General features: G+C 39.9%; 1 protein-coding gene across 1 annotated transcript in view; it reads left to right on the top strand.

Annotated features, from left to right (window-relative positions):
- Nucleotides 1-18,318, top strand: part of MRTFA (myocardin related transcription factor A) — a gene marked incomplete at its 5' end in the record, with an annotated part of 201,702 nt that overhangs the window by 18,931 nt on the left and 164,453 nt on the right. The window contains one exon of the mRNA XM_082850469.1: nt 13,389-13,450. Coding sequence (XP_082706595.1) covers nt 13,389-13,450 — 62 coding nt within the window. The remainder of the gene's footprint in view (nt 1-13,388; nt 13,451-18,318) is intronic.

Below are 18,318 nucleotides of genomic sequence, written 5' to 3'. Positions count from 1 at the left end.
TGGTACTGTCTATTGCTCCTCTTTCCATTCTGTTTTTCAAATAACTGAGTAAAATCTCTTTGAGCATAACTTGGTTTGTTAGTGCCTTTATCAAGATTGCTTAGTCACGTGCCCCAGGGCTTGACAATGGAATTTGTTTTTCTTTCTTTCTTAACTACAAATGCTATTAGAAATTTATTCTTGGGACTTTCCTGGTGGTCCAGCGGTTAAGACTCCATGCTCCCAGTGCAGGGGGCCCGGGTTCCATCCCTGGTCAGGGAACTAGATCCCGCATGATGCAACTAAGAGCCTGCATGTTGCAACTGAAGATCCCGCGTGCCGCAACTAAGACCCAGCGCAGCCAAATAAATAAATAGATAATTTTTTTTTTAAGAAAGGAAATTTATTCTTGTTTAGACTTTGGAATGAGAAAGCTTTTTTAAAAACAGAATTAAATGGGTTTGCTTTAGGCATCTTGCTGAGATCTAGCCAATTTGGACAGGAAAATTAGAATTGCTTTCATAGTAGAGTTCCCACCTGGGGCATAGTTGGCAATAAGAAAGGTTGTACGATCACATTCCTTATCAGATGTTCAGTAAAGTTTATTGTTACCTGAAAAACTTGAGGAAGGTCCCTACTCCTTGCCTTTCAGTCAAGAAGCTGATTGTGGATTAGGAGATGAGTAAATGAAAATTAATCTGACTTTGGCAATTGGAGAATGAGAAAAATGCTTACCCCCAGGCATCTAGGCTTGTTTCCACTTCCCAGAGAGCTCCTCAGAGGTCATCACCCATTGGTAGTAAGCATTAAAAACAAAACAAACAAAAAAAAACTGTAGGTGAAGCCTGGACTAAGTAGGGTAATTTAAAAGATTTTAGATTGGTAATGGAATGCAGACATGATTTTTTTTTTTTTTTTTTGCGGTACGCGGGCCTCTCACTGTTGTGGCCTCTCCCATTGTGGAGCGCTCCGGACGCGCAGGCCCAGCAGACACGGCCCACGGGCCCAGCCGCTCCGCGGCATGTGGGATCCTCCAGGACCGGGGCCCGAACCCGCGTCCGCTGCATCGGCAGGCGGACTCTCAACCACTGCGCCACCAGGGAAGCCCCGCAGACATGATTTTTACTGGCCAAAATCAATTTTGGTTTTACTCATCTAAAATTCCTCTTGGTAAAAATTATTATTCTCTTTCAATCCATTCTCTCCAGAGTAGCAGGCATGATCTTAAAAACATAAACTGAATCATGTCACTTCTCTGATTAAAACCCTCACCTCCAACCATTTCCCATGACACTTAGAATAAAATCCAGATTTCTTCCCATGACCTACATTGCACACATGCTTTGTCTATGCTGACCTCACCACCTAGTCCGTCCCCCCTTCAGTCAGTTACATTATCATCCCTTGGTATGATAATAGTTGTTCAGCTTTCCTTATCACCATGTTTACAAAGTAGATTCTTTCTGCTCATAAAGTTCCTTCTTTGATTTCTTTGTAACTTGGAGAAGTTTGTAATTAGTTTTCTGCTTGATGGCTTGATTACTTACTTGTTTTTGTCTTTCTGTGCTCTGAGATTATAAACCACATGAGGGCAGGGAGCATGTTTTATCTTTTTTTGTCTAGTACATGCTGGCACGTGGTAGGTTTTTAATATATATTTGTTGAATGAATGACAGTTTGATAATTTCTGCTATATAGGGAAATGGATACTTTAGTTCATAAAGGAACAGGCATTTTCCTTTTGAGCTGACCGTCTCTAAGATGATAAAGGTCAGCATGGGAAAAAAGAAATGATTTGTTTCTCTGGGTTGAATCTTTCAGAATTAATTTAGATGGTGCCTGGGAACCTTTTCCCGATTGGCTAGAGTTGGATTAGATCTCCCTCTTGTTTGGTCTGTGACACTGTGTGCTTGCCTCTTTCATAAAACAGATTACTACTGGATTCTTTGAGGGAGAGAGAATTTAGTTTATCATTGTATCCTCAGAACTCAGGTTGGTGCCTGGAACCTGCTAGATGTGCTTGATAAGTATTTGTTCAGTGAGAAATAAGTGTTAAATTTGAGATACATATTAAGAAACGAACAGTTTTTATTCTGGTAGATTATGGAGCTCATTGGTTCCAAGAATCACTTTGTTCTTTGTTTTTCAGGTTCACCAGATCATGACATAAGTTAAAAAAAATTAAATCTTTATAATGGACTATTTCAAACACATGTAAAAGTAAAGAGACTAATAAAATCAACCACCACCATGGACCTGTCACCAGTTTCAACAATTATCAACACATGACCAATCTTGTTTAATCTTGCTCCCCTCTTCCGCCTCAGTATTTTTTTTTTTTTGTGGTACGTGGGCCTTTCACTGTTGTGGCCTCTCCCGTTGCGGAGCACAGGCTCCGGATGCGCAGGCTCAGCAGCCATGGCTCACGGGCCTAGCCGCTCCGCGGCATGTGGGATCTTCCCGGACCGGGGCACGAACCCATGTCCCCTGCATCGGCAGGCGGACTCTCAACCACTGTGCCACCAGGGAAGCCCCCGCCTCAGTATTTAAAAACAAATCCCAGACATTATATCATTTCATTTGTAAATACTTCAGAAGGGTATAATCAGTTTAAGAACTAGTTAACTTTTGGAAAAACCTGATAGAAAAATTCCATTTGCCTCCTTGAATCTAATTGTAGATGCCAGCTGGTGAAATTCCATGTGCTAAACCACTCCCAAGGCCTGACTCACTATTGACAGCATATACTCAATTGTAATTGCTGAGATAGCAGTAGTTTGCTGGAATATGTTATCATGGTAAAGTATGTTTCTATTGGATATAGAGAGATTACCAATAAGTGAAAACTCGTGAGTCAGAGAGAAGTTTTTTCCTTTAGACATGTGTAAAGACAGATGATACTTTTGACACTGTGCATTACAAGCCTTTGAGATTTCGTCTGGAAAATGAAGATGAAACATGGTTTGTGGATTAATAGAGTAATTTCCCATAGTACTTTGTGGCTGGATTCTTGAGAGTCACAATTGGTGGTACAATGAAAAGTAAGAGTGCTGGAAGACTCAGAACTAGAAAGACTCCTAAGCCTTGGGACGTGGAGGGGTTAGAACTTGGGCCAGCAGAAAAGACACGTGGCTTGGAAGTGGTTATGGTTAGATTTATTCTAGAAATTAAAGTTGTAATTTAGATCTCTGTAAGTAGCCTAGGTGAAATAAAATTTCCTTTAGGACAGGAAGAGAAGACACTGTTTTCTTTCAGCAAATATTTTAAAGGATTAAGTACTACCTTTTAAAAATTTGGAGGTTGGCACTGAGTGAATGGTTGGACTAGAACAGTGTTTTCCTGTCATTCCAAGTTTTTTTGGTGGAAAAGAGATGAAGGGGGGATGTAAATGATCATAACTGCGTTTAACTACTTTTCTTTAACCAACCATGTAAGAGAAGAGGACTGATTCTAAGAGGCTACAAGTCCCAGCCCTGCAAGGACCACAACCTTGCTTTCTTCTTAGCCTGAAGCACTATATGAGTCTTCTGTATGTTAGATTGGTAGGAGGTGATCGTAAGTTAATTCTTGGCAATTTATTTTGAAAATCTGCTTTTATTCTTGCCTTTGTTCTCCCATAACCCTTAGTTAATTCCTCTAGTAAAGTACTTAGCATACAATGCCTTGAATAGGGATTTTGTCATAGTCATCTGTGTATCCTTAGCATCTAGCACATGGTCACTTGGAAAATATTTGTTGACACATGATGATCCCTTTCCAGCCCTGAGATGATGTGATTTTGCGACTTCTCCCATGGCCTTGACTCAGAATGTGAGTGTGGTACTAGTTCTGTGTAGGCTCCTCTCTGTATTGTTCTCTATAGATGCATTTGTTCTCAGGCTCTGGACCATTCTGTTCTTTTGGGACCTTCCAGGGAACAGAAGGAGAGAAAAATTTGTGTTGAGAGCAAGAGGAGTATGTGAGACTGAAGATGATCGTGTTAGGATCACTGGAATCCTCCAGCTGCCATCAGGATGAAGAACTCAGTGTTGGCTGAAGAATTCAGATGCCAAGAGCTCATTGTATTTTATTATTATTATTTTCTTATTCCTCCTCACTTACTGTGATTTGACCCCCTACCTATAACTGTAGGGTGGAATGAATTTTAGTCCTGATTTTCAAGCTTTAAAGGATACAGTCAAAAAAAAAAAAAAAAAAAAAAAAGGATACAGTCAGTCATTGGGAATTAAACAGCATCAAACTATGAGTATTTTTTTTCGTGTATATTGTAACTGCTAAAATTAATTTGTTATAAAATGGTAGCATCTAGGCCAAACTAACCTATAGTTTATCTTCTATTACAAGATAGTGAAATGGAAATGCTTTTAAAAACCATTATTTCATCAATCTGATGCAGTTTACCTGTTGGAAATGTTGGAAGGCCAACTATCTCAAACAACATACACAAAACTAATAGTGAACTATTCATTTTCTTCTCTAAACTTAATTTTTTCCACCCTCAGCTTTCCCTGTTTTATTTGACGACAGTCCTACTCTTTTAGTTGCTCTGATCAAAACTTTGGACTCTCATTTTTCTCTCATACCCCACATCCAGTCTGCCATGAAAACTTACTGGGCCCACCCTCAAAATATATCCAAAACCCGCCACCTCTCACCTTCTCTGCTGCTACCGCTGTGGTCCAAGCCACTGTCCTCTCTTGCCCGGATTATTGTAGTGCCTCCTAACTGACCTCCCAGCTTCTACCCTTTCCTTTGTTTTCAACACAGCAGCCTGAACCATTCATTTTATACCTAAGTCAGATCATGTCACTCCTCTGTTCAAAAGCAGTGGCTCCAAGCCAAGGAATGTAGGCAGCCTCTAGAAACTGGAAAAGGCAAGGAAACAGATTCTCCCCAAGAGTTCCAGAAAACAATTCATCCCTACCAACACCTTGATTTTAGCCCATTGAGACCTGTGCCAGACTTCTGCCCTTCAGAACTGTAAGATAACAAATTTTTGTTTCTTTTAAGCCACTAAAAAAAAAAAAAAAGCAGTGGCTCCCCTGCATTGGCCCCCCCGTTGCACTCGGAGTAGAGAATCCTGTGAGGCCTTACATTATCTGGTCTTCTAGTAACCTCTCTGACCTTACTTACCTATATCCCCCTTGCTCCCTCTGCTGCAGCCACACTATCTTTCTTGCTGTTCCTTGAACACGACAGTCCTGCTTCTGTCTTAGGGCCTTTGCATTGGCTGTTACCTCTTTCTGGAATGCTCTTCCTCTAGATATCTGCATGGCTGAATCTCTCAAGACTGTCGAATCTTTGCTTGTGTCGCTTTCTCAATGAGGCCTACTCTGATCATCTTATTTAAAGATTGCAAGTCCTCTTCCCCCAACACTTCTTATTGCCTTTTTTCTGATCTACTTTTTCTTTTTCTTCCCTAAAGCATTCATTACATTTTAAGATCTTTGTAGTTTACTTATTATATTTATTATTTTATTATCTGTCTCTCCCTATTAGAATATAAGCTCCACGAGAGCAAGGATCTATGTCTTTCTAAATCACTGATGTGTCTTTTGCAACTACAGTGCCTGGCACATAGTAGGCCATCACTAAATAAACGAATAATGACTAATAAATAAACGAATTGTGAGCTATTGAACTGTTTCTTTTACTCAGATCCATGCTTTTGCAGTACCTAGAGCCGATACCAACAAAGCAGTTTATATGTTTGAATACACCACCAATAACAACTCTTCATGGTCATTCTGAAAGATAGGTGGTATTATCCATCTATTATTTTTTAGCGTCTCTGAGCCTCAGAGAAGCTAAGCAACTTATCCCTAGATCATATGGCTCATAAAGGTAGGAGCTGACATGCAAATCCAGATTTGACTCCAAAGCCTACATTCTCTGCTGCCATATTATATCTCCTTAAACCATTCATTCAACAAATATTTATCAAGTGCCTACCATGTTGTAGGCACTGCTGACAAAGCAATTTATTGTAGGATACTAACAAAAGTATTTTAAATTTTGTCATTTTTGTTCTTCTTGAGCACTGAGAAGTTTAATATATTTATTTTATTTATCTGCAAGCTCTGCTTAAATGCAGGTAGAAATAAGCATGAAAATGCCTATGGTAAAACTTTGGTTATCCAGAGATCAACTTTGTGTCATTTTCAAGCATCCAAAAGAGTTCTGAACGCAAAACCAAGAAAAGGAAAAGCAAGTGCCTTAGATAGTCAAGAAAGAACTTTTGAGCATTGTTGACAATTCCTGAGAAGACTTGAAGTACCAAAAGTGCTGTGAGTAGTCAGTTCTTCCAGAAATTGAAGGAGTGTGTTGATTAAACTGGCAGTGTCTGGTTATAAATAGATCAACATTTTTTGAGAAGAAAGCCAAAAAGCATAGGTGAAAGAATATTAAGATGTGCAGAGAAGGCAGAATGGAGTATGGTGGTAGTCATAGTGTGCAAGATTTGAAGTGTCTAGTGCACTGAATGAGGGGTAGACTCTTGAGAACCATGATGAAGAGCCAGATGATAAGACACTTATTGTGGGTGGAGATGGACCAGTGCCATAGGAACACCTTCAAATGCAAAATGTTTTGAAGCCGTAGACATAAGAATCCTCTCCTTTGAATGCAAATGAAAACCACAATGAGATACCACCACTTCACATCCATTAAGATGGCTATTACCAAAAAACTGCAAGGAGGAGAAACCGGAACCCTGTGTATCACTGGTGTAAAATGGTGCAGCCACTATGGAAAACAGTTTTGTGGTTCCTCAAAAAGTTAAACACAGGGGGCCCTCCTTGGTGGCGCAGTGGTTAGGAATCCGCCTGCCAGTGCAGGGGACATGGGTTCGATCCCTGGTCCGGGAATATCCCACATGCCACACAGCAACTAAGCCTGTACGCCACAGCGACTGAGCTTGCACTCCAGAGCCTGCATGCAACAACTACTGAAGCCCGTGTGCCTAGAGCCCATGCTCCGCAACAAGAGAAGCCATCGCAGTGAGAAACCTGCGCACCGCAAAGAAGAGTAGCCCCCGCTCGCCGCAACTAGAGAAAGCCCGCGTGTAGCAACGAAGACCCAGTGCAGCCAAAAATAAATAAATAAATTTATTATTTTTTTTAAAGTTAAGCACAGAACTGCCATAGGTACAGCAGTTCTACTTCTAAGCAAATATCCAAAATAATTGAAAGAAGGGACCTAAACAGATACTTGTATACCAACATTCACGGCAACATTGTTCATAATAGTTAAAAGATGGAAACAACCTAAATGTCCCTCCACTGATGAATGGATAAACTAAATGTGTTATGTACGTACGATAGGATATTAATCTGCCTTAAAAAAGAAGGAAATTCTGAAACAATCTACAACATGGGAACCTTGAAGACATTATGCTAAGTGAAAGAAGCCAGGCACAAAAGGACAAAAATTGTATGATTCCACTCATATGAAGTACCTTGAATAGGTAAATTCATAAAGACAGAAAGTAGAATAGTGTTACTGGGGGCTAGAGGGAGGGGAAATGGGGAGTTACTGTCTAATGAGTACAGAGTTCCTGTTTGGGATGATGAAAAAGTTTTGGAGGTGGATAGTTGTGATGGTTCCACAACATTGTGAATATATTTAATGCCACTGAATTTTACAGTTAAAAATGGTTAGAATGGTAAATCTTATGTCATGTATATTTTACCACACCTATACACAAAAGAACCCTCTCCTCATGTGCATGCATGTGAGTGGGAGTGTGTATGGGGAGGGCACAAATGTGCCATGCCACACTGAAGGCTGGTCCCTCCCGCTCAGACGCTCCATTTCAGTGATGGTGGAGATGTGCTCTCTCCCGTAGTGTGATAACCAGCCAAGTCATTCAGCTGCAGCCACGTTTGTAAGCACAGGAGAGCGATTCAATCATTAAGAAAATGTTAACTTACAAGAAACTTGAAATCCTTTCTGGAAAGAAGTACTAGGGGACTGGGTGGGAAAGAGACCTACTTTTCACTATATGCTCATTGTACTGTTAGGTTTTTTAAAACCATAGTTACGTATTACCTATTTTGAAAAATTAAAATAATTTATTATGGGAAAAAAGCAAGGAATAATAAAAGAATTATTGATTTTATTCTGTTTAAGAAAATAGGAATGTACATGTTTATTTAAGACTTGCTGCGGAGGTGTCTGAGTCAGCTTTGAGGTCTAAACATAATTAGAACACTGATAGACGGACTCCTTTGTGAATCCACTCATAATAGGGGCTTTGCTGCGGTTTACTCTCCACCAATACCACCTTACAGTATTAGGAGAGTCACATAAGAGGACAGATGTTCAAACACCTGGATTTTGCTTTGCAGTTTCAAAACGTGATAGCTATATGTGCCCATCCGGAGCTACATCTGAGTCTTAATACACAGTGAAATAGGAGATGCTTCCATTGCTTGTTATGGGGTGATGGCAGGGGAAGGTGAAACTGGGAGCTTTGATAGACTTGGAAACTCTTCTTATGAGTGGAGGGTTTGAGATTTTAGTTTTTTATTTGTAAAGTATTGTCTGTGTTCTAGTGCCTTACCAAGCATATGTTAGGTTGAATGCTGAATGCTGCAGCTGGGTTGACCGGCCGGGTCTTACTTATTCCCTCCCTCCCTCTATAATATATATGTATATATAGTACCTATGGTATTGCTTCCTTTTTCCACTTGTCACCTTAATTAATTGTTATATTAACTGTAATTTTTGTATCCAAGTTAAATTGATAGTAGGAAGGGAAGGGCTTTTGGTGCATGTGAAAGGCAGCAGGTTTCTAGTCTCTTCTAGAGGAGGTTATAGACACACTCTGGGAATGCAGCGGTCTTTCTCGACTCCCCTTTTGAGACTCTAGTAACTCCAGCCAGTACCGGTACTTCGAGGGGGCTGCATGGACCGACATTTCTGACTCCCTTACTTATTCCAGGAGGCCCACTCCACTTAATACTTATCTTTGGAAGTGGAAGAAAGAGCAAATAGAGGAATCAGGCAAAATGAGGTTAAGATATTTTTTTTAGGTGTTCAGTTTGAGGAGATATGTAACCATACCTTTTAGAGGCTGATTGCTTAAAAACCACTGTTCATTTATTTAATTGCGAATTGTTTTTCTCCTCCTTTTTTGATATCACAGTCAAACCTTTATATTGATTTTTCTTTCCTCCTTTTCCTTTTTCTCCCTTCCATTTTATTTTTTTGTTACTTTCCTTTTATTTTTTGCATCTCTTCCCTGCAAATTAAAATGAGACAGTAGAATTCGTTTAGAAGAAATATTTGTTTGAAAGAAGACCCTGAATTCTATGAAATTGCTTTTTAAATATTTTCTAATTTCCCTTTTGATTCTTATCATTTATTTAGTTATTTTTAAAATAAATTTATTTATTTTTGGCTGCGTTGCATCTTTGTTGCTGTGCGCGGACTTTCTCTAGTTGTGGTGAGCGGGGGCTACTCTTCGTTGTGGTGTGCAGACTTCTCATTGTGGTGGCTTCTCTTGTTGCAGAGCACAGGCTCTTAAGCGTGCATGCTTCAGTAGTTGTGGTGAGCGGGCTCTAGAGTGCAGGCTCAGTAGTTGTGACGCATGGGCTTAGTTGCTCCACGGCATGTGGGATCTTCCCAGACCAGGGCTCGAACCGGTGTCCCCTGCATTGGCAGGCGGATTCCTATCCACTGTGCCACCAGGGAAGCCCTATCATTTATTTATTTATTTATTTGCATCGGGTCTTAGTTGCAGCAGGCGGGCTCCTTAGTTGTGGCACATGGGCCCCTTAGTTGCGGTGGGTGGGCTCCTTAGTTGCGGCAGGCGGGCTCCTTAGTTGTGGCATGCAAACTCTTAGTTGCAGCATACACGTGGGATTTAGTTCCCTGACCAGGGATTGGAAGCTCTGCATTGGGAGCTCTGAGTCTTAACCACTGTGCCTCCAGGGAAGTCCTGAAATTGCTTTTTTGTGTGAGTGTGTGGGAAGTTTATATTTCAGAAGGTAAGGGTAATGTCATCTTAGATTGTAAAAATTATTCCCATACCCTTAGGGATGTAAGAAAAACCTTTTAAAGCTAAACTTCTAGCAAAGATTCTACAGGTTATTGAGCCAAAAGCATTGAAAATAACTGCTATAGTCTTCTACTGCCTAAGTTTTTTGTTTTTTTTTTCTTTCCCTCTGTACGCGGGCCTCTCACTGTTGTGGCCTCTCCCATCGCGGAGCATAGGCTCCGGACGCGCAGGCTGAGCGGCCATGGCTCACGGGCCCAGCCGCTCCGCGGCATGTGGGATCTTCCCGGACCGGGGCATGAACCCGTGTCCCCTGCATCGGCAGGTGGACTCTCAACCACTGCGCCACCAGGGAAGCCCAACTGCCTAAGTTTTTAAGGGTCAGCATTTCCAAATCTTCAGGGCACACATCTAATTATTAAATTCTTCTCAGGGAATGAATGCAGGTATTTAAACTTTTCTTCTGTTGTAATTTCCAAAACATTTTCTGTCTTAATAAAACAGTGTGTTTAGTAATATGTAGTAGAATAAATAAATTGGACTGGTAATCAGATTCTGGTCCCAGTCTTCCTGTTATCAAGTCATTGAACCCCTTCCGCTCTGGTTCCATAACTGAAATCGAAGGGACTGGATGTGTGAGCTTCTGAGGTTTATTTATAAAAATTTAGTCATTCCAGGTTTTATTAGCATTTTTCTAAAGCTGATAAAGTAAAAGATTAAAAAAACTTTGCTAATAATACTGTTCATATAAAAAATATAATTTATTTCAATATAAAGTAAGTTAGACTTCGATTCTGAAGGGGCTTAGTCAGTGGATGACTAAAACAACCTTTTTATGAGATGATCTCATGTAGAAATCAGTTTCAAAATACATTCTCTGACACCTTGGAACTAAAACCCCAGGATCTCATTTTAGGTGAGATTAATAATTGTAAGAAATCTGTCATTAGCTTATATCTTATTTCTATTCAGATATTTAAAAATAGTAACTCATCACTATTTAGTTGAGTTTTTCTGTTATGGCTTTCATTGAAATACTGTTGCTTTAGTCATTCTCCCTAAGTTCCTTTTCCTGAGAATAAAGGATTGAGCTCATACCTTTGCATAACAATCTAGAGAGTATTTTAAGCTTGGCATGTTCAAACCTGGCAGACTCGATTAATATTGGACAAACTAGCGCATTAGAACACTTTTTTTAAGTTCCAAGCCACAAATTGTGCTTTCAGTGAACACGGACATGTATAAAATTAATACTTAAGCCTTGAATAGCATAGACATTCAAAAGGCCGGTTGCTGTGGGTGACTGATTTTCAGCGAGGCTCCTGCTTGCCCTGCGCATTTCTTCCTCTGCTTTAAGCAGTGACGAGAGCAGAGTTAAGAGAAGGTCTGGGGCTTCCCTGGTGGCGCAGTGGTTGAGAGTCCGCCTGCCGATGCAGGGGACACGGGTTCGTGCCCCGGTCCGGGAAGATCCCACATGCCGCGGAGCGGCTAGGCCCGTGAGCCACGGCCGCTGAGCCTGCGCGTCCGGAGCCTGTGCTCCGCAACGGGAGAAGCCACAACAGTGAGAGGCCCGCGTACCGCCAAAAAAAAAAGAGGAGGTCTGGTCCTTTGGTGCTCTGCTACCTTTTGTTTTCGGCAAAGAAAATGGTTGCTGTTTTCCTTTTTAAACTCTTACCATATGGAATGTTTCTATAAATAAACCTTGGATTTATGATTGGACTTCTAAATTTGTAACCTCTACCGCCCGTGACAAGCCAGTATAAATACCTATTTAAACATACATACTGCCTACAAAGTTGTGGCATCCGTTCACTGAGAAAGGTCACCAGCCATAATATCTAAATAGTCAATTCAGTTAATTTCTCCTGTGTCTATTGACATGGATGAGGACCTCATTTTGTCATCAAGCAAAAACTAGTCAGCTGGTAGTGTTTGGTGAATCCACTTTGACTTTTTTGTGCATGAATTGTTGGTGTAATTATGTAGCAGACATATTCATGAAGATGTAAAAGTGCATTAGATTTTTCACAAATTGAATTGTTTAAGTGTACTAAATGGGCTCACTTTTTAGAAGAATCCTATCGTTATTCATTTTGTAAATTTGAGTCAGTCGGGCCTTCAGTCAACAAGTGCATATAATGGGCACCTATTACATGCCAGACACTGTGCTAGGTCTTGGAGTATATAGAGTTGTAGAAAAGATGTTACCTGTTCAGACAAGTAAGAGAAAAAAAAAAAGGAAACCTGGGGACAGTAGAATGTTTTATCATTGTAATGGAAAAATGGACAAATGCCATGTAGGTGTGGCAGAGAGGCCAGTAGATTAACTCTGGAGAATTGGAAGAGGTTATAGAAAAATGTTTCATTTGCATCTTAAACAATATTATTTACAATAATGGCTATATCTTATTGAGTGCCTACGGTATACTAGGACTAGTTAATGTTACCCACCAGGGAAAAGGTGGGGAAAACATTCAAGGCAGTAGGAGAAACAAAGGAGCTATCAAAGATTGTGTATCCTAGAATGAAGAAGTCTGGTGTGGCTAGCGGGGATGGGGAGGGAGGTCAGCGGCCAAGGCAAAGGGTAGTCAGACTGGATGGGATCAGATTATGAAGGACCTCAGATAGAGTCTGTCTGTCCCCGCCACCATGTTTTTGTTCTCGTTTCCTTTCCTGAAGAACCTTTCTCCTCTCTTTGCCAATTTTATTATTTTTTTTAAAGGTCCAGCTTTAAGGCACCTCTTCTGTAAAGCTTTCCTTTCCTTTTCCCAAAGGTTATTCATTTTTTTACTGAATGATTGCACAAAGAGAGTGTACCTCATAATAGGGCATTCCATTTCTTGAACCATTTCTTGGATTTAGTCTGATCTCCCCAACTAGTTTCTCAACTCCTAAAGGGCAGAGAATAAATCATGATTAGCATCTACTATAGTGCTCAGCCCACCATGGGGACTTAAGAAATGTATAATGAGTGGATGAATATGGAACATATATAGATATCAACCATTGAGACAGCCCAGCCACCGTGGTTGAGATTGCCTGCATTTATTTAAGAGGCATTTCTTAACACAAGTAAGAGCAATTTTCAGAGGTATAGGCCAGTTGTCATTTGGATGTAAAATGAGTTAATAAGAGTATCTCATAGGGTTGTTGTGAGGATTAAATTAGTTAGTACATTTAAGCACTTAGAACAGTGCCTAGCATATAGTAAGTATTCAATCAGTGTTACCTGTTATTTAACTCCACATATCTGGGCCTTTTTGCCAGTGACACTCAGCTACTGTTGTGGTCGTGGAGAGGATAGAAAGCAGATAAGAAACAGCTTCTTACCATTGAAACCAAATATGCTGTAGGAACTGGAAGAACTGCTTATATTGCATGAACTTTTATTTTTCTGTTTGTGTTTTAGTGATCGAAGGGTATGGTTGGCATGGAATTGAATTTCATCTGTCTGTGGGAATTGTAAACAAGGTAGGTCCCAGGTTTATTTATTCTTTCCTGCCTCCTTTCTAAGGTGTTTGTTAGTATTTTCAGTTCTACTGAAATAGAATTGATCAGATTTGATTATTGTTTAGGGAAACACTCAGCATGGCCCTATGATGGTCTGTCACCATGGTTTATCTAGTGTTGTGGACTACATCTAGTGTCTTGTCTGAGGGTATTGAATGCCAAGAAACAGCACAACCGATTTAAAATTTTGGTGGTCATAGAACAGAACCGTGAATTCACACACATGCACACACACACCATGACCCACTCCTTAGAGGGCAGAAGTTCTTGTATTGGAGCCATTATGTAAACCAGCTTGGGGTAGTGGGAGGTGACAGGCTAGCTGATTCTTCTGGTCACTAAAATTCAGTAGCTTATGTGAATGGTAGACTAGATGCAATCAAAGGGCTTATCTTGACAGTAACCAGACCATCACTGACAACTATAAATTTTGTTACTGATGACAGAATCTGTCCATCTGTAACCACTAGAGTTTGTTTTGACACAGCATGCTTGTATTCCTATCTTAAGCTCCAGAGTCTGAACAAAAGTACACCAGATATGACTTTGGCTCATGTATCTCTCTTGTATCAGATGCCCACAGAAAAGAGCTATAGACGGCAGCCTCACACAGCTCTGCAAACCTATTTTTGGCAGAACATTTCCTGTCAAAGTAGGGACTAGTGCTGTTTCATGTAGTTTTAGTTTCCCATAATCTTAGGTATGTGGAGACCCCATTGCTTATTGGTGCAGGAAACTTGGATCATTTGGAGAGTGAAATTGGTAGCCAAAAAAACCAATGGCAGTACTCCCCAAAATCCTCCAACCAAGAATCCTGTGAACTTGAGCATGGGGTTCTCTGGGTTGATGACAATCTTTGAACTCTTTCTGCACCTGCACTTAGAATAGAATAGCTTCTTGAGACTGGCTTCCAGTCACAAAGAACAGGAACTGCTAATATATTGCTATGGGGAAAAACAGTTGAGCCACTTCCTATAGCAGAAGGAACATGGTCCTTGGAACTGACACTGCTGCCTAGGAAGGGAGGTAGAGAGAGTAAAGTTTAACTTTTGCAAATCAGTGCCTTCATCATCATCTGGTGGCCTGAATTTTCAGAGTCTGATCTAGGTGTTCAGTGAGGAAATTATCTTTTTTCTATTTTCCTGCTATATATTGGGGTATAATGAGCAGGAACTGTTTTATGGAAATACTCTAAGAATTAATGGAAAGGAAAGAAAGGAACTAACATTTATTGAATGCCTAGTAAAGGTTTGGCATGGTACCATAAACTTTAAAGTTCATTGATGTTACAATTTTTCAAGTCTAGATGGATAATATCGTGAATATCACTATCTTGAACTATTTTGACTTTTATTATAGCCACTTAGAGGAGATAGAATTATATATTAATACATGCTATTTCATTTGTATCTGCTAGAGCATTCTTTTATGGAGGAAGAAAGGAAATACCTACATGACTTTTGAGTTTTTTTGTTTTTATTTTCTGGGCTTGCTACTGATTTAGCCAAAGTCAGAGAGGAGACTAGCAGGTCTGAAATTAGAGACACCTGTGCTGTTTTGGAAGCTGAGACTCTTGATCCAGGGTATTCGCTGAAGTTGGTGCAGGGGAGGTCAGAGTAGGTTAATATTTTCATAGCTCAAAGCAAATGTGAATTGTGGTTGTTTATAGGTGCATTTTTGCTTGATCTTTGTTTGTAGTTACAAATGGGGTAAACAAAATACAGTACTGCTGTTTTGGGAAACTTCTGCAAAAGTCCCTGAACCAATGCAAATTAATCTTCAAAAATAACAAAAAATTCCCCATGTGGATATTTTGACTGAGGGAATTGACTGTTGCCATCAGGCTTGTAAAGAAATTAACATACATTTTAAAAAACAATTATATATTTGATTTTCTGCTTTTAAATTTCTTTAAATTCTTCTCATAGGAGGTACCATCTCTGTATCTCAGGCACATGCAATAATGTGAGATCAGAATAAATTGTTACTCTCTTCTAGGGGATAGGAAATTAAGTCAAAGTGTTCCTTCTCCTTATTCCCCATTTAAGGGTTCCAAATCCATTGTCTTTCTACTCTTAAGATAGTAAGATTTTGTGGTCCTAGCCAGGTTTGTAGAGAGTTATGCAGAGACACAATACTGTCCTTTATTTGGCTGAAATGAAAACATTAATATTTCTTAATCTATGAAAAATTGCCTTTTTATTTTCTTGTCTGTCGAATGAATTACTGTACTTTTCCTCTTGGCTACTTCCTTTCTTTAGTCAGAAAAACTCATAATAATATAATTTTCCCTCCTTGTTTTAGCAAACAAATACCACTTAAAAAAATAAAACAACTTTATTGAGGCATAATTCATATACTGCAAAATTTGCCTTTTTGAGGTGTATGACTCAGTGATTTTTATCAGATTTGTAGAGTTGTGTAATCATTATCACATGGCAGTGTTACTTTTCCAGCATCCCCAAAAGATCTCTTGTAAACACCGTTTTTTAACTTCCTCTAAAGTCATCCACAAATTTTGTTGTTGTGCGTCAGATTTAATCTCCTTTCTATAAAGTTTCCTAGCATTCTATTGCATGTCTTCTTCCCCCTTTTATTATTTTTTATTAAAAAAAATTTTTTTAGCGTCTTTATTGGAGTATAATTGCTTTACAATGGTGAGTTAGTCCCCCTTTTATTTTTATATTAGTTTCTTATTGCACATCAAGCATATCATCCTTTTGTCATTTTAAGTCCATTCTCTCACCTCTTTTAAAACAGTGTAATCTTATTTAAAAAGAAGGGCTTTAATTTTTACTCAGAGTTATTCCCCCCACCCCCCGCACAAAAACCTTAGGTCTCTCAGTAAAAGTTCTTGCATTATTCTTGGTTTCCTGTTCACCTCACTTGTTATTTATTTCTTTTTAAAAGAAATCATGTATCTGGTTATTTCTCTTTGTATATATAGATTAGATATTTGCCAGTTTGGAGAATTCTGCTTGGTACAGGAGTGTTCAGATGCTTAGTAGATAAAATAAGGTAAATGAATATTCTGGTACTCCTGAGCTTTTAAAAATTTTATCAGTGTATTGGTTATCTGCAGTTGACCCTTGAACAACATGGGTTTGAACTGCATAGCTTCACTTATACGCAGATTTTTTTCAATAAATACATATACTGGGACTTCCCTGGTGGCGCAATGGTTAAGAATCTGCCTGCCAATGCAGGGGACGCAGGTTCGATCCCTGGTCCGGGAAGACACCACGTGCCACGGAGTAGCTAAGCCCGTGCGCCACAACTGCTGAGCCTGTGTGCCACAACTACTGAAGCCCGCGCACCTAGAGCCCATGCTCCGCAACAAGAGAAGCCACTGCAATGAGAAGCCCGCACACCACAAAGAAGAGTAACCCCCTCTCTCTGCAACTAGAGAAAGCCTGCGTGCAGCAATGAAGACCCAACGCAGCCAAAAATAAATAAATTAAATAAATAAATAAATAAATAAATAAATAAATAAATAAATAAATAAAATACGTATACTACTGCACCATCTGTGGTTGGTTGAATCCTCGGATGTGGGACCACAGGTAAAGAGGGCTGACTATGGGACTTGAACATCCGCAGATTTTGGTACCTGTGGCAGGTTCTGGAACCAATTCCTTGTGAATACTGAGGGATGACTGTATTTCAACCTAATAAATTATCCTAAAACTCAGTTTCAACAGCTTGAAACAACAATAAATGTTATTGTACACAGTTTCTGTGGCTCAAGAATCTGAGAGCATTTTAAGTGAGTGATTCTGGCTCATGCGGTTGCACTCATAATGTCTGCTGGGGCTGTGGTCATCTGAAGGCTTGACTGGGGCCAGTGGATCCACTTCCAAGGTGGCTCACTCACATGGCTGTTGGCAGGAGGCCTCAGTTCCTTAACAGATGGACTTCTCCAGAGGACTGCTTGAGTTTTGTCACAGCATGGCAGCTGGCTTCCCTCTAGAGCGACTAAGCTGAGAGAGTAAGGAGGAAGCCACAGTACCTTTTATGATTTCATGTCAGAAGTCACGTATTGTCACTTCTGTTACATTCTGTTCATTAGAAGAGAGTCACCAAGTACAGCCCACACTCAAGGGAGGGGGGTAGTAGTTTCCACCTTTTGCACGGAGGAGTATTAAAGAATTTGTGGGTATATTTTAAAGCTACCACACTTGGTATTTTAATGACTTTATTTTTTCCTATGGGAGTTCTGTAGCTGCTGCCTTTGTCCTTTGTTTTCAGTAGAATTTAGTTTTTGTTTTATTGTTCATGTGTATATCTGGGTTATGTTTTAATTTCTTTTTGGTAATGGAAGCTTTAACATTTTAGTTAAAATGACTAAATAGGTTATAAATAAAACATAAATTTAGGGGATGAGAGTATATGGTGTAGTTTACTGGTAGGTTTTAAAATTGGGCAAATTTTCTGGTAACAGAGGCTTCTGTATTTCCCTTCTCAGACAGGTTGTGAAGGAGTAGGATCTATACTTGCTGTTGTCACTTCCATATCTCTTTCTACTTCTTAATCCACTGAGTTGTTCACTGCACATGGGTGCCAGCCTGAGGGTGTGTGTATCTGTGTGGGGGGGCTGAAGTCCACCCTGAGTCCTGCCTATCAATCTGTGTGCCCACCCAAAGAAGGCACCCTTTATGAATTTGCATTTAGGTACCCTGTGGTCTCACTGAAGTCACCAGTCACTATTTTGTCCATATGCCAAATCAGTGAATACTTCTTTCTCTACATTAATTGGTTCATCAGGTATTTATTGAGCACCTTCGGTGTGCCAGGCATTGCTAGGAGCAGGACTCCTCTGAGGCATTTGG

Source organism: Leucopleurus acutus, assembly GCF_964270905.1.
Source record: "Leucopleurus acutus genome assembly, chromosome: 11".
NCBI lineage: Eukaryota > Metazoa > Chordata > Mammalia > Artiodactyla > Delphinidae > Leucopleurus > Leucopleurus acutus.
This window is presented reverse-complemented; position numbering and strand designations above follow the sequence as displayed.